Raw genomic sequence first — 13,326 nt, forward strand, 5'->3', positions numbered from 1 at the left:
GGTCTGGGGGGGAGCCACGGCCGAGCCCCGCTCCCTGCGGCCGCTTCGCCCCCGCCCCCTCCATGGTTCCGTCCCGTCTGCGGCGCTCCCGCACGGGCGGGCGAGTCCAACGCGGCTTCCGCGGGGGGAGGCGGGGTTGAGCGCGGGTGCGCGCGCCCCTCGCTTGCGCCCGGTTCCGGCGGAAGGGGCGGAGCCTCGGCCATGTCCGCGCGCGCGGGTCCGCGGCTGCTGCTGGCGGGAGCCCCGCGGCGACACCGGGTGCGCTCGGGACCCCCGGGACCCCCGGGAACCCCCGGGACCCCCCGACCCACCGCCCCGGGGAACCCCGCCCCATCCCCGCCCCCTCCCCTGCTCCCTAAGCCGCGCGGCACCGAGGGCCACCCCCGGTGACCCCCGGTGACCCCCGGTTCCCTCCCGGTGCTCCCGGTCCCCAGGTGTCCGGGCCGGACCCCGAGCGCCTCCGGCTCTTCCAGCGGCTGCGGGCGGCGGCGGCGGAGCGGTGGGACGGGCGCGGGGATGGCGCCGGCGGCGGGGCCGGGGGCGGCCGCCTCCCGCCCGGGACCCCGATCCGCATCGCGCTGCCCGGCGGGCGCCGCCTGCCCGGCCGGGCCCTGCGGACCACCCCGTTCCAGGTGGCCACGGAGCTCGGGTACGGCCCAGCGGCGTGCCGGGGGTCCCCGCAGTGTCCTGCCCACGTTCCCAGGCCCCTCACGGTGTCCCCACAGGGTCTGCGGGGTCCGCCCCGGGTCCGCAATGTCCCCACAGAGTCCCCACGAGGTTTGGGGGGGGTCTCCACAATGTCCCTGTGATCCCCACAAGGTTTGGGGGTCCCCACACGGTTCCCACAGGGTTTATGGGGTTCCCACGGTGTCCCCACGGGTCTCCGGTGTCCCTGCAGGGCCGGCCTGGCGGAGGCGGCGCTGGTGGCCCGCGTGAACGGGACCCTGCAGGACCTGGACCGGCCGCTGGAATGTGACACCGACCTGGAGCTGCTCGACTTCTCCACGCCCGAGGGGCGGGAGGTGAGCCCGGGGCTGGGGCGCCGGACCCGCCCTCTGCCCTCACAGCCCGCACCATCCCCGTGTCCCCCGTGTCCCCCGTGTCCCCCCAGGCTTTCTGGCGCTCCAGTGCCTGCGTCCTGGGGGCGGTGGCAGAGCAGTTTTTCGGGGCGACGCTTTGCAGCGCCCGGGCCACCGAGGACGGCTTTTTCTGCGATGTGCACATGGGCAGCAGGTAGGGCGGGGCGCTGGTGGTGCCACGGGCTCCCCGGGCTGTCCCCGGGCTGTCCCCAGGCTGTCCCCAGCGTGTCCCCAGCGTGTCCCCGTGCCCCCAGGACGGTGCAGAGCGCGGAGCTGCCGGCGCTGCAGGAGGCCTGTGCCGCCTTCGCCCGGGCCCGGCACCGCTTCGAGCGCCTCGAGGCCCCCCGCCAGCAGCTGGCAGAGCTGCTCCAGGTGCGGCCCCACCCCGGGGCGTCCCCATCCCGTCCCAGGATGGGCCATGGGAGGCCAGCCTGGGGACACTGGGACCCTCCTGGCTGGGGTCATCAGCCAGGGTGATGCCCACTGGGAGCCGTGTCACCCTCCCTTGGTGTCACCTGTGCCGCTGTCACCGCCTTGGTCCTTACCCCTCCTTGTCACCCCTCTGATGTCACCGAGCCCACCATCACCCACCTCATTGTTGTCCCTCCTCAGCACAACACCTTCCAGCTGCAGCAGCTCGAGGAGGTGACATCCCCCATGGCCACGGTCTATAGGTGAGCCCGGGGGACGTGGGGGCTGCCCTGGGTCACCACGGCTGTCCCCACGTCCCTCCGTTCATCCCTCAGGTGCGGCCCCCTGCTCCAGCTCTGCCGCGGGCCCCTGCTCCGGCACACGGGGCTGATCGGAGCCCTGCGTGTGCTCACGGTGGGTTCCCGGTGCCAGGGGGGTCCCCGGTGCTGGGTGGGGTCCCGGTGCCAGGGGGGGTCCCGGTGCCCGGCCCCACTGACTCCCCCCGTGCCCGCAGAGCTCGGCCGCGCTGTGGGGGGGCACCGGGGGCCAGTCCCTGCAGCGCGTGGCCGCCGTGGCCTTCCCCAGCAGCCGGGACCTGGAGCAGTGGGAGCGGGCGCAGGAGGAGGCGGCGCAGCGGGACCACCGCCGCATCGGGAAGGTGAGCCCTGCCAGGGGCCGGGGGGTCCCTCGCAGCCATGGGGACCCCCCTGGTAACGCCCTCCCTGCTGCAGGATCAGGAGCTCTTCTTCTTCCACAAGTTCAGCCCTGGCAGCTGCTTCTTCCTGCCCCGCGGCGCCCACGTCTACAACACCCTGGTGGAGTTTATCCGGGTGCGGCATCCCCTGGCCCCCCTCATCGCCCGTCAGACCCCACTGCACCCCCTCCCCTCACACCCACACCCCTCTCCCTGCCCTGCACCCCATCCACAGTTGCCCCCCCAGTTCCCTTCTCGCCCCTTCCAGTCCCTGCAGCCCCCCATGACCGACGCTGTGGGGCTGAGCTGACGTCCTCCCCTGTCCCTGTCCCTGCAGAGCGAGTACCGGGCCAGGGGCTTCAGCGAGGTGGTGACCCCCAACCTGTTCAGCCCCCAGCTCTGGGAGCTCTCGGGGCACTGGCAGCACTACAGCCCCCACATCTTCTCTGTCCCTGCCACCCCTGAGACCCTGTCCCTCAAACCCATGAACTGCCCGGCCCACTGGTGAGTCAGGCGGCCCTGGGGTGCCTGGGGGGCTCCTGGGGGCACTGTCTGTCTGTCTGTCCGTCCCCAGCCTGATGTTCGCCCACCGGCCGCGCTCCTGGCGGGAGCTGCCCCTGCGCCTGGCGGATTTCGGGGTCCTGCACCGCAATGAGCCCCCCGGGACCCTGACGGGGCTGACGCGGGTCCGGCGCTTCCAGCAGGATGATGCCCACATTTTCTGCACGCTGGAGCAGGTGTCTGTCCCCCCGACCCCTCCCTGTCCCCCCAGAGTGGGTCACCTGCACCCCTGACACCCCTTTCCCAGCTGGAGAGCGAGATTGATTCTTCCCTGGATTTCATCCGGACTGTTTACGCCGTCCTCGGCTTTTCCTTCCGCCTGGCCCTGGCCACCCGGCCCGAGGGATTCCTGGGGGACCCCGAAACCTGGGATCGTGCTGAGCAGGTGGGATGATGCCCGCTGTGTCGTGTCCTCCTGCACTGTGCCCCCCTGACCCTCCCAACTTGGCCCCTGCAGCAACTGGAGCAGAGCCTGCGGAATTTTGGGCAGCCCTGGGAGCTGAGTCCAGGGGACGGCGCCTTTTATGGGCCCAAGGTGAGGCGTTTTTTGGGATGGGGGGATCCCTGAAGGGGGCAAACCAGGGCCCTTCTGGAACCCCCCTTCATTCCCAACAGATCGATATCCGGATCCGGGACGCGCTGGGGCGGCACCACCAGTGCGGCACCATCCAGCTGGATTTCCAGATGCCCGAGAGGTTCGAGCTGGAATATGCCAGGTATTGGGGATTTGTGGGGGCCAGGATTGGGGGATTGTGGGGGGATCCGGGTTGGGGCTGCGGGAGCAGGATTAGGATTGAGGAATGTCAGGATTGGGAGGGTAGAACTGGGGGTTGGGAGGGGGATTGGGGTTGTGGGAGGGACAGAAATGGGGCTGGTTGGGGTCAGGATTTGGGGGTGAGGAGTGTCACGATTGAGAGGGGAAGGTGGAATTGGGGATTTGGGGGATCAGGTTTGGGGCAAGGGCTCGCCCTGACCCCCGTTTCCCCCCAGCCCGAGCGGGGGCCCGGCGCGGCCGGTGCTGATCCATCGGGCCGTGCTGGGCTCCGTGGAGCGCATGGTGGCCGTGCTGGCCGAGAGCTGCGGCGGGCGATGGTGAGGGGACCCCAAAAACACCCCACGCCTCACCCCCAGTCCTTCAGACAACCCCCAGCCCTGGGACACAATCCCCAGGGACACCCCAGTTCCCAAAAACACCCCCAGCTGTCTGGGCCCCCTCATCCCCCGTGTCATCTCTGTCCCAGGGTGCCCCATCTTGGGACAGACCCTCCCCAGTTTTGGGGGCACTCAATCCCCAGGACACGCTGGATCCCCAAGATCCCATCTTTGGGGCACCTCCGTCCCGGGGACACCCCCACAACCCTTGGGGCACTCCCTCCTTGTCTGTCCCCCTGTGCCCCCGTGCTCCCCAGTGTTCCCCAGTGACCCCTGGTGCCCCCCAGGCCGCTCTGGCTGTCCCCACTGCAGGCCATGGTCATCCCACAGACCCCTGAGGTCGAGGAATACGCCCGGGAGGTGAGTATGTGACCCCCCAACCCCCCCACACCATCCCCCCGTGTCCCCCCACCCTTGTGCCCCCCACTGACACTGGGGTCCAGGTGCAGGCAGTGCTGAGGAGGGGGGGCCTCCTGGCTGACCTGGATGGGGACCCCGGGACCACCCTGGCACGGAAGATCCGCCGGGCCCAACTCGCCCACTACAACTTCCAGCTGGGTAAGGGGGGGGCATGTCCTGACCACCAGGACCCCCCAGGACCCCCCTGGAGCCCCCCGGGACTGGAGGGACACCCCCATCCACATCCTGGGCACTGCTGGGGAGGAAAACTGAGACCATCCCCTGGGAGCCCCCCAGCACCCCCGGGAGACCCCCTCAGGAATCTGCTGAAGCCCCTTCTGAGACCCCCTGGGATTCCAGGAGCTCATTCACCCCTTGGGAATTCACCCCCCTTGGGACTCCCCTGACATCCACTGGGGAACTCTCCAGGAGCATTTTAAGGATCCCTCGCCCAGGGCCCCTCTGAGACCCCCACCCCCTTTGGGACCTCCTTTGGACCCCCTAGGACTGTTTGGGATCCTCCCGAGACCCTCCCGAGTCCCTGCCCTGGGCCCCCTCTGCACCCCCCAGGGCCGTGGGTGCTCTCAGAGCTGGGGGTGCTGTGGTCGGGGGGTGCCTGTGCGGGTCGGGGGGCGCGGGCACCCCGTGCCCCCCCCGACGGCCGTGCCCCCGCAGTGGTGGGGCGGCGGGAGCGGGAGCACGGCACCGTCAGCGTCCGGACCCGGGAGAACCGGCAGCTCGGCGAGCTGGAGCTGCCCCGGGTGCTGCAGCGGCTGCAGGAGCTCAGGGACGGCCGCGTCCCCGACGCCGAGCAGCGCTTCTGACCCCCCCCGCCCTTACCGGGGGGCCCCGGGGCCCCCCAGCTCAATAAAGTACTGGGAAACGCGCTGGATGTTGTGGGAGCTGAGACCGGGGCAGGTCGGGGCGCCCCACGGAGCTCGGGGTGCTCGGGGAGGGGGGCAGGACCCTGGGGACCCCTCCACACTCCGGGATACCCCAGCTCGGATGCCCGGGCTCATTCCCGGTTTCCGTTCCCACGTTCCCTTAACGAGTCCCCCCCGGCGCTTCTGGGTCCTTCCCGCCGGGATTTCCCCCCGCCCACACGCGGGGAAAGTGGGGGCGTTGCGCAAACCCCGAGTCACGGAGCCGCAGACGCCGTTGGGCAATGGGGGGTGAGACGGGGCTGTCCCCCCCCAACACCTGCCCGGGCGCGATTCGATTATCCCGGGATAGGACGGGACCCCCCTTGGCCCGGGATCCCCCTGTCCGTAGGTGACCACGGCCGTGACCCTTGGGGACAGGAGCTGAGTGACCCCCCCTCTCCGAGGGTCCCTCCTTAGGTGGCCCTTCAGCCCCCCCAGCGCCGGGGGTGACTCAGCGGGCGGGGGCCCCAAAACGGGGCAAAACCCACAAAAATGCGGTCTGACCGCTTCCCCCTGCTGTGACGCAGGGGTCGGGGGGGGGCTGGGGCTACCAGAGGGGGATCTGTGGCCACCAGGGTGGGGACGGGACCACCAGGATGGGGACAGGGTCTCCACAGCGTCCCCGGCCCGGCTGGGGTCGGGGGTACGGCCCCGGTCCTGTTTGGGGGTGCGGAATCCAGCGCAGCCCCCCGGTCCCCCCGGGTCCCCCTCCCGGCTCCGCCGCGACGTCAGGCCGTGACTCAGCCCCGCGGGATGTGGCCCCACGCCCGACCCGGCCCTTCATAAGGCGGCGGAGCCGGCGCTGACCCTACAGCTCCCGACGCCATGGCGGCCTTCGGCCTCTTGCTCCTCCTCAGCGCCGCCGGTGAGTCCCCGCGGCCCCCACCCAGCCCCCCTGCATGGGCGGGCCCCCCCGAACACCTGGGGCCCCTTCCCCAGCTCCTGGGTCCCTTCGCCGGGCACCTGGATCCCCTTCCTAAACACCTGAGCTCCTCCACAGAGACCCGGGGTCCCTTCCCGGGCTCCTGGATCCCTTCCCCGGGCACCTGGATCTGCTTCCCGAGCTCCTGGGTCCCACCTGGGACACCTGGGTCCCACCAGGTGTTCGGGACACCTCCACGGACACCTGGCTCCCCACCCGCCTGTCAGGGCTCCCCACCCCGGATGTCGGGGCCTCTGCCCACGCACCTGGATCCCTCCCAAATGCCCGCAGGTCCCCGTCCCAAACACCTGCATCCCTTCGGGGGTGCCGTGTCCCCTTCACCTGGGGCCCCTCCCGAACGTCTGGGCCCCCTCCCCGTTATGGGGCTCCACACCCGCAGGTCTGGGAGGGTCCCTGCTTGCTGTTCCATGGGTGGGGGGACAGAGGGGGTGACCCTGCTGACCCTCTGTGTCCCCCCTGGGTGACAGCGGTGGCCTCGGGGCACCTGCAGCAGGTGGTGCAGGAGAGCCTGGACCTGCGGCCCCCCAACATCAAACAAGGTGAGGGGAGAGACGGGGGCACCCAGGGGCACGGGGACAAAGGGGGACACCCAGGGGCACGGGGACAAAGGGGGACACCCAGGGGTGCGGGACAAAGGGGGACTGGGGACAGGGATGCTCATGAGTGGGGCTGTGGTTGGAGGGGACACAGGGGGCTCAGGTTTGGGGATGGAGGGACCTGGGGACACGGGGATGCAGGAGAAGGGGGGGCGGGGTGGGAGTGACACGGGGACACCGAGAGTTGGGCACGGGGGTGGGACACCACCGTGTGTGACAAGGACACAGGGACCGAATGGGGAGAGGGGGGCACATAGGGGCAAGTGCGGGGTGGACACCCCGCGCCGTGTGCCCACTCCCTCCCTTTTCCAGTGCTGCAGCAGGAGCAGCACTTCGCGGTGCCCCCCGACATCCTGGCGGGGGCGGCCATGGCCCCTCCGCGCAGCCCCCCGCGCAGCCCCCCGCTCTGGGGCAGCTCCCTGGACGGGTTCCCCCCAGCCTGGCCCGTGGCCGCCGCCGTCTCCCGGCACTGCCGCGACCCCCCCACGCTGCCGCCGCCGCTGCCGCTGCCCCCGAACGCCTTCGCCCACCTGCGCCGGCAGGCGGCCGCGCTGGACGCGCTGCGGCCGCGGCTGAACGCCTGCTGCCGGCACCACGCTCCGCTGCCCTGCGCCCGCCGCGCCGTGAGCAGGGGACAGCGGGGGGACAGCGGGAGGGGACCGGGGGGGGACCGGTGGGGGCATGCGGGGACACCGCGGGGACAGCGGGGGAACACCGCGGGGACACCGCGGGGCAGGGAGGCGCTGGGAGGGACACGGGGACACTGGGAGGGAAGAGACGAAAACACAGGGCAGGTGTAACGTGGGGACAGCGCGGGGTGGCGGGGAGACAACAGCGGGAGGGGGGACGGGGGGACGCTGCGGAGGGAGGGACACGGGGTGACACCGAGGGGTGACACCGGCCCCGCTGCCCCGCAGTGGACGGACGTGCTGGACGGGTTCTGCACGGATGAGTTCGGGGTGAAGACGCGGCAGTTCCACTGCTGCCACCGCCACGGGCCCGCGCGGCGCCGCTGCTTCGCCCAGGAGACCCCCGCGCCCACCTGGGACCCCGTCCCCACCTGGGACCCCAACGTCGCCGGGGACCTGGTCACCGAGCCCCCCTTTCCCCCCGGCGAGCCCACGGCCGCCAACCTGGGCAACATCTGCGGGCTGCGGGCGCTGCGCCCCGGCCCGCCCGGCCCCGGCGCCCGCTCCGGGCCCCGCGTTCGGCTGCGCGTCCGCCTGGAGCGCGAGTTCGGCCGCTGCTGCCGCAACGAGAGCCTGAGCTGCGCCCACAGCGCCGTGAGTGCCACACGGCGGGGACACGGCTGCGAGGGAGGGAGGGCGCGGTGCGGAGGGACTCGGGGACCCCGGGCGTTCGGGAGGGTCTGAGGTGTCGAAGGGCTGGGGAGGCTCCGGGAAAAGGAGCCGGGTGTTTGGGAAAGGGCCCGAGGTGTTTGGGCTGGCACTCCGGCATCCGGGGAGGGGCCCCAGGTGTCCCTGGAATGACCCGTGTGCCCGGAGCGTGACCCAGACACTCAGAGGCCGGGAAGGCTCCCAGGCATCCGGGAAGGTGACAAACGTGTCAGGGAGGGACCCCGGCATCCAGGGAGGCGACGGAAATGTCCCAGGGGTGACCCAGGTGTTCAGAGGTTGGGGGGGGCTCAGGGTCCGGGCGCCCCCCAACCCCAGCTTCCCCTCCGCAGTGGCTGAAGGGGCTGAATCGGTTCTGCCGGGAGGAGTCGGCGGTGAAGACCGGGCAGCACCGGTGCTGCCAGCGCGGGGGGGCGCAGGCCCGGGGCCGCTGCTTCGCCGCCGCCGCCCCCCACCCCGAGTACGACCGGGAGCTGCACAACGTGAGCCTGGCCCGGCCCGGGCCCGCCCTGCTGCGCTCCCTGTGCGGCCCCACGCGGCTCTTCACACAGAGGTGCGCGACCCCCAGAGCCCCCCGGGGACACCGCGGTCCCTCCTGAGGGGGGGAAGCGGCTTTGCAGGGCTCCCCCTCCCCATCCCGGGCACCTTAGGAGTGCTCAGGAGCCCCTTTCGGGGGGGACTCCGCCGTCCCCTCTCCCCGCCTTTAACGCCTCGGGGGTGACCCCCGTGCTCACAGCTGTGTCCGTGTGTCCGCAGGCGGCCGGTGCCGGAGCTGCTGGGGGCCATGACGGCCGCATGCTGCCCGCTGCCCCCCGAGGATCGCGGCGCCTGTGCCCGGGAGCAGGTGAGTGATGGAGGGGGGTCAGGGGCGCCGGGAGCCCCCCGCAGCCGCCCTGACCCCCGTGCCCACCGCCCGCAGCTGTCCCAGGGCATCGCCACGCTCTGTGCCAGCCCCGAGGACGCCTGGCGGGACCCCCAGGGCTGCTGCTCGTGGGAGGAGCCCGAGCGGCGCCGCTGCTTCGACAACGCCTACCTGAGCCAGGTGACCCTGGGCGCCGCCGTGGCCCCCCCGCCCCTCGGCCACGAGGAGTGAACCCCCCCCAGCACGAGGGAACAATAAAGATGCTGCGGTGTCACCTCTGAGTGTCCCCGTTTTTTGGTTTCGGGGACTTCCTTATGCCTCAGTGTCTCCATTGTTTCTGGGGCCCCCCCCCGCGCCTCAGTGTCCCCCGCGGGGCCCCGTTCCGGGGTGTGCCGGGGTGTGGGTGGATGTTGGGGTGTTTGCACTGTTGGGGTGTGTCAGGCCTGCCGTGATACCTGTGTTTGGTTTTGGGGTGTGCTGTGGTCACCACGCTCACCCACACGGGGCACCCACAGCCTCGTGCCCCCCAGGAGTCTCTGTGCACCTCTCCCCTGAATTCCTGTGGTCCCACAGTGTCACTGTCACCTGTGTCCCCCCCGTGGCCACCATCCCAGGAGGTGCCCAAATCCCCACATCCCCCATGGTGCCCCCCAGCCACGGCCATCAGTCCCTGGGAAGAGATGCTGGTCCCTGGGGAATGTTTGGGGGACTCTGATGGGGGTGGGGGCATCCTGTGGATCTGTCCCTCCATCTGTCCTTCCCTGTGTCCTTCCTAGAACCCCCTGCTCCCCAGATCCTCCATCCATCCGTCCCAAAATTCCCCAGCAGCTTCCTCTCTCCATGTTCTGCCTCACACAGGGCTCCTTGCCCCTTTGGGAAAAGGAAGAATTTTTTCCCATTCCCGTGGCCCTTTCCTAGCACAAAGCAAACCAGACCAAGCCTTATTCCCAATTTTAGTTGAAAAATAAAGTCATATCCATTCCCAGCAGCCTCCACTGGGATCCAGGTGGAGGGAGAGGGATCTCTGTTCTCCATTGGGAATATTCCACCTCCACCCCAGCACTCCTGAGCAGAGGCTGGTGTGGAATTGTTTCCTGAAGCATGTCTGGGTGGATTGGCCTTCACGGACCTGGCCAAGCACAGGGGGCAGGGCAGTGGGCAGGGAAGGGCTGGGCGGGCTCATCACATCTTGGGGAAGCTGGCCAGGTTGGCCACGCCACAGGCGTTGTTCATGTTGCGGGCTAGGAGGACGTAGCCCTTGTTGCCCCATTCCTCGCCCCAGCTGGAGAGCAGAAAAGCAGAGCCTGAGCCTCTGGAGGAGCCCCAGGCACCTGCAATTCCCGAGGCACCCCGGTCCCACTGTACCTGTTCTTGATGATCCAGTGCTTGGTGCCCTTCTGTGCCCCGTAGCCCACGGCCAGCACGGCGTGGTTGATGTTCTCAGCGTTGCAGCTCTCGTCGTAGTACACGCCTTGGGGACACAGCCGGTGTCACCAGGCGTGCCTCGGGCCCTGAGCAGCCCCCAGCCCCACACGGCCCCCAGCCCCTCACCCCGGCTGTAGAACTGGAAGGAGGGCAGGCTGGCGTCGATGCCCACGGAGATGGGGCCGATCCGGGCCACCGCCCTCTTCAAGGCCTTCTCATTCCCCTCGGGGATCTCGCGGTAGCCGCGGCACTTGGCCGCCTTCCCGGTGGGGCTGTACATGCAGCTCTCGTCCTGCCGGGGCCGGGAAGGTGAGATGGGGATGGGGACGGGGGGATGGAGGGGGTTTGGGGCTGTTCCCCCTCACACCTGGCCGATGTAGGGATAGGAGTCCTCGGAGTCGATGCCGCGGTTCTGCCGGACGTACTCGAAGGCGTTGGTCATGTACCCGCCCCCGCAGCCGTCGTTGTTGGCCACGCAGTCCACCAGGTTTTGGGGGCTCAGAGACTGCAGTTTCCCTGTTTTCCTCTTCAGCTGCCCCTCCAGGGCACCCACCGAGCTGAAAGCCCAGCACGAGCCACACTGGCCCTGTGGGCACACAACAGGTGACAACAGGGTGGCACCAGGGTGACACCCTGCTCCAGGCACACCCGTCTTACCTGGTTCTTGACAGGGGTCACATAACCCTTCTTGCGCCAGTCCATGGCAGCCGGGGCTCTCTCGGTCCAGTCGGGGACAAAGAGGGTCTCGTTGTGGCGTCGGTGACCACGGGGCACCTTCAGCCCGGTCATTGTCCTCACCACCTCCTCGCTGGTCTGGGAAAGGAGCCCTGCTGGGTGAGCAGGGGCTGGGGGCACCCCCAGGTGCTCAGCCCCACTGTGTCCCCTCCCAGGGATACCCACCATGTCACCCAGGTGGTTCATGGCCAGCTCAAAGGTGTGGAGGCCCAGGGCGTGCTCCAGGTTGTGGGTGTTGATGTATTTGAGGTTCTTCTCCCAAATCAGCCTCCGCGTCACCTCGTCCGCCTGTGGGGCGAGATGGTGCTGGGACAGGGCTCCTGCCGGTGCCCCCCGCCCTTGGGACATCCTTGTGCCCCAGCGTCCCACCCTGGGGACACCCCTGGGGGTCCCCAGCCCAGCCCCCCCGTACCTGCCCGTTGTACTGCTTGTGGTGGGTTTTCTTCCACAGCTCCCACTGCGCATCCAGTTCCGGCTCCGGGTGCAACTGGGCCAGCACCGCGGGGACCAGCAGGGCCAGCAGCGCGGGCCACCACATCCTGGGGACCGGCTGAGCACTGGGGACCGGGCAGAGACTGAGCCAGGGGGCCCGGGAGGGGGCAGGACCCTGTGCCCACCCTCTTGTGCGACTGGGACCCCCTGCACACCCTGATTTGGGGCTGGGACCCCCTGCCAAGCCTGGCTGCGGTCCAGGGTCCCTTCCTCCCCCGATCGGGGGCCGGGACAGCCCCGCGGGCAGCGCTGGCCGGGCGCCGCATCACATGAGCGGGGACAGCTGGTTCCCGTTAGCTCCGGCGCCGCTCCGGCAGCCCCGAGCCGGGGGGGAGTTCGGGGATGCAGAGGGGGCAGGCGGGGGGGCGTCCCAGCCCCCCTGACCCTCCCTGGCCTCACCCAGCGGCTCCCAGCCCCCCGTGGCGGAGCAGGAACCCGGACACTTCCCGAGTGGGGGTCCCCACGCCCGCTCGACGTGAAGTGCCTCAGTTTCCCTTTTTGTGCCTCCGAGGGTCCCGCTTGGGACCGGATTCCCCCGCACTCCCGCCCACCGCCCCGCTGGGTCTCCTGGGGACCCCTCCCCGCCGCTTACCGAGCACGGAGCCGTCGGTGGGAGCGCCGGGACGGGGCCTGCGGGAGCCGCGGCCGCTGCGCTTTTTATGCCGCTGGATTGAGGAAGTTCGGAGGCAGCCGGAAAATTTTGGCAGGCATCGGGTTTGGAGGGAAGGAGGGGACAGGGAGGGGGGACGCGGGGGCTGCCCCCGACTTCACGTGGTGCTGCAGGACGGGCTGAGTCAGGCTCGGCGCGGGGCTGGTGGCGGGTCCTGCCCAGGACACCCTCCCGTCCCAAGGGTCCTGGCCCCAGGGACACCCCCTTGTCCTGTCACCCCACCCTGGGGACACCCCGCTGCCCTGGGAACACCCACACCTTGTCCCCAAGTCCCCCCGTGGCCGCTTCGGGTGGGGCTGACCACCCACCCCCTTCGGGAGTGGCAGGACACGGGGACACCGTGTGACAGCAGGAACGGAGCACAGGAGCCCCTCTGTCCCCAGTGTCCCCAGCCCGGGGCCGCCTCCCCGTGCCCAGTTTGGAGGTCCCAGGCTGGTCCCTGGCCGGGGAGGGGGGCAGTGGCTGTCACTGCCAGGACAGAAAGGTCCCGGTGGCACCAGTGCCCTGTCCCAGACATGCCACGCTGGGGACATCAGCGTCATTGTCACTGTCACCGTCACCCTCCAGCCATGGGAACAAGGACGGACCATCCCAGGGACCAGCAGGGCAGGGGGGCGAGGGGGGATGGAGCAGCACCAAGGGGGGTGCGCCCCTGTCACCCCCTCCCCACGGGGGTCCCCAAGAGGGGTCACCCCCCATGTGAGCTGAAGCTCGGTGGGGACGGGGCTGAGTCACCCTGGGGCTCCAGGGCAGAATCATCGCCCGGAGCACGAGGCCCTGACGTGGCCGTGAGTGACCGAGGGGACCCGAGGGGTGGGGAAACGGGGGAGCAGGAGGGGTTTGGGGGGCAGAACGGGAGGGGGGAACAGTGGGATGGGGGCTCGGGGGCCAAACTGGGGGGAAAGGGATCTGGGGGACAAACCAGGAGTTTGGGGATGGGGATTTGGGGACACTCCTCCAAGACAGAAATGAGATAAAGATTCGAAAAAGGGATCTCTGGTTGGAAAATCTCTGCTGCCCGGAATCCAC

General features: G+C 70.1%; 3 protein-coding genes across 3 annotated transcripts; 2 read left to right on the forward strand and 1 right to left on the reverse strand.

The window, feature by feature from the left end:
* Window positions 1–153: 153 nt before the first annotated feature.
* TARS2 (threonyl-tRNA synthetase 2, mitochondrial) lies at window positions 154–5,183 on the forward strand. Its single transcript, XM_063421238.1, has 18 exons — window positions 154–258; window positions 435–649; window positions 899–1,022; window positions 1,112–1,233; window positions 1,334–1,451; window positions 1,692–1,753; window positions 1,826–1,904; window positions 2,005–2,148; window positions 2,222–2,320; window positions 2,522–2,688; window positions 2,759–2,921; window positions 2,993–3,130; window positions 3,203–3,280; window positions 3,361–3,461; window positions 3,736–3,837; window positions 4,185–4,257; window positions 4,341–4,455; window positions 4,972–5,183. The coding sequence occupies exons 1-18, from the start codon at window positions 202–204 to the stop codon at window positions 5,118–5,120; spliced, it is 2,106 nt and encodes a 701-aa protein (XP_063277308.1). The 5' UTR covers window positions 154–201; the 3' UTR covers window positions 5,121–5,183.
* A 762-nt stretch (window positions 5,184–5,945) lies between these two features.
* Window positions 5,946–9,253, forward strand: ECM1 (extracellular matrix protein 1). Its single transcript, XM_063421241.1, has 7 exons — window positions 5,946–6,084; window positions 6,630–6,701; window positions 7,071–7,381; window positions 7,676–8,041; window positions 8,446–8,666; window positions 8,870–8,957; window positions 9,033–9,253. The coding sequence occupies exons 1-7, from the start codon at window positions 6,045–6,047 to the stop codon at window positions 9,204–9,206; spliced, it is 1,272 nt and encodes a 423-aa protein (XP_063277311.1). The 5' UTR covers window positions 5,946–6,044; the 3' UTR covers window positions 9,207–9,253.
* Window positions 9,254–9,914: 661 nt separating this feature from the next.
* CTSK (cathepsin K) lies at window positions 9,915–12,375 on the reverse strand. Its single transcript, XM_063421047.1, has 8 exons — window positions 12,220–12,375; window positions 11,548–11,692; window positions 11,301–11,423; window positions 11,058–11,213; window positions 10,768–10,986; window positions 10,527–10,692; window positions 10,341–10,446; window positions 9,915–10,257 (listed from the first exon to the last, which is right to left on the reverse strand). Exons 2-8 carry the CDS (start codon window positions 11,671–11,673, stop codon window positions 10,158–10,160), a joined length of 996 nt encoding a protein of 331 aa, XP_063277117.1. The 5' UTR covers window positions 11,674–11,692; window positions 12,220–12,375; the 3' UTR covers window positions 9,915–10,157.
* Window positions 12,376–13,326: the final 951 nt, after the last annotated feature.

Source organism: Prinia subflava, chromosome 35, assembly GCF_021018805.1.
Source record: "Prinia subflava isolate CZ2003 ecotype Zambia chromosome 35, Cam_Psub_1.2, whole genome shotgun sequence".
Lineage (NCBI taxonomy): Eukaryota > Metazoa > Chordata > Aves > Passeriformes > Cisticolidae > Prinia > Prinia subflava.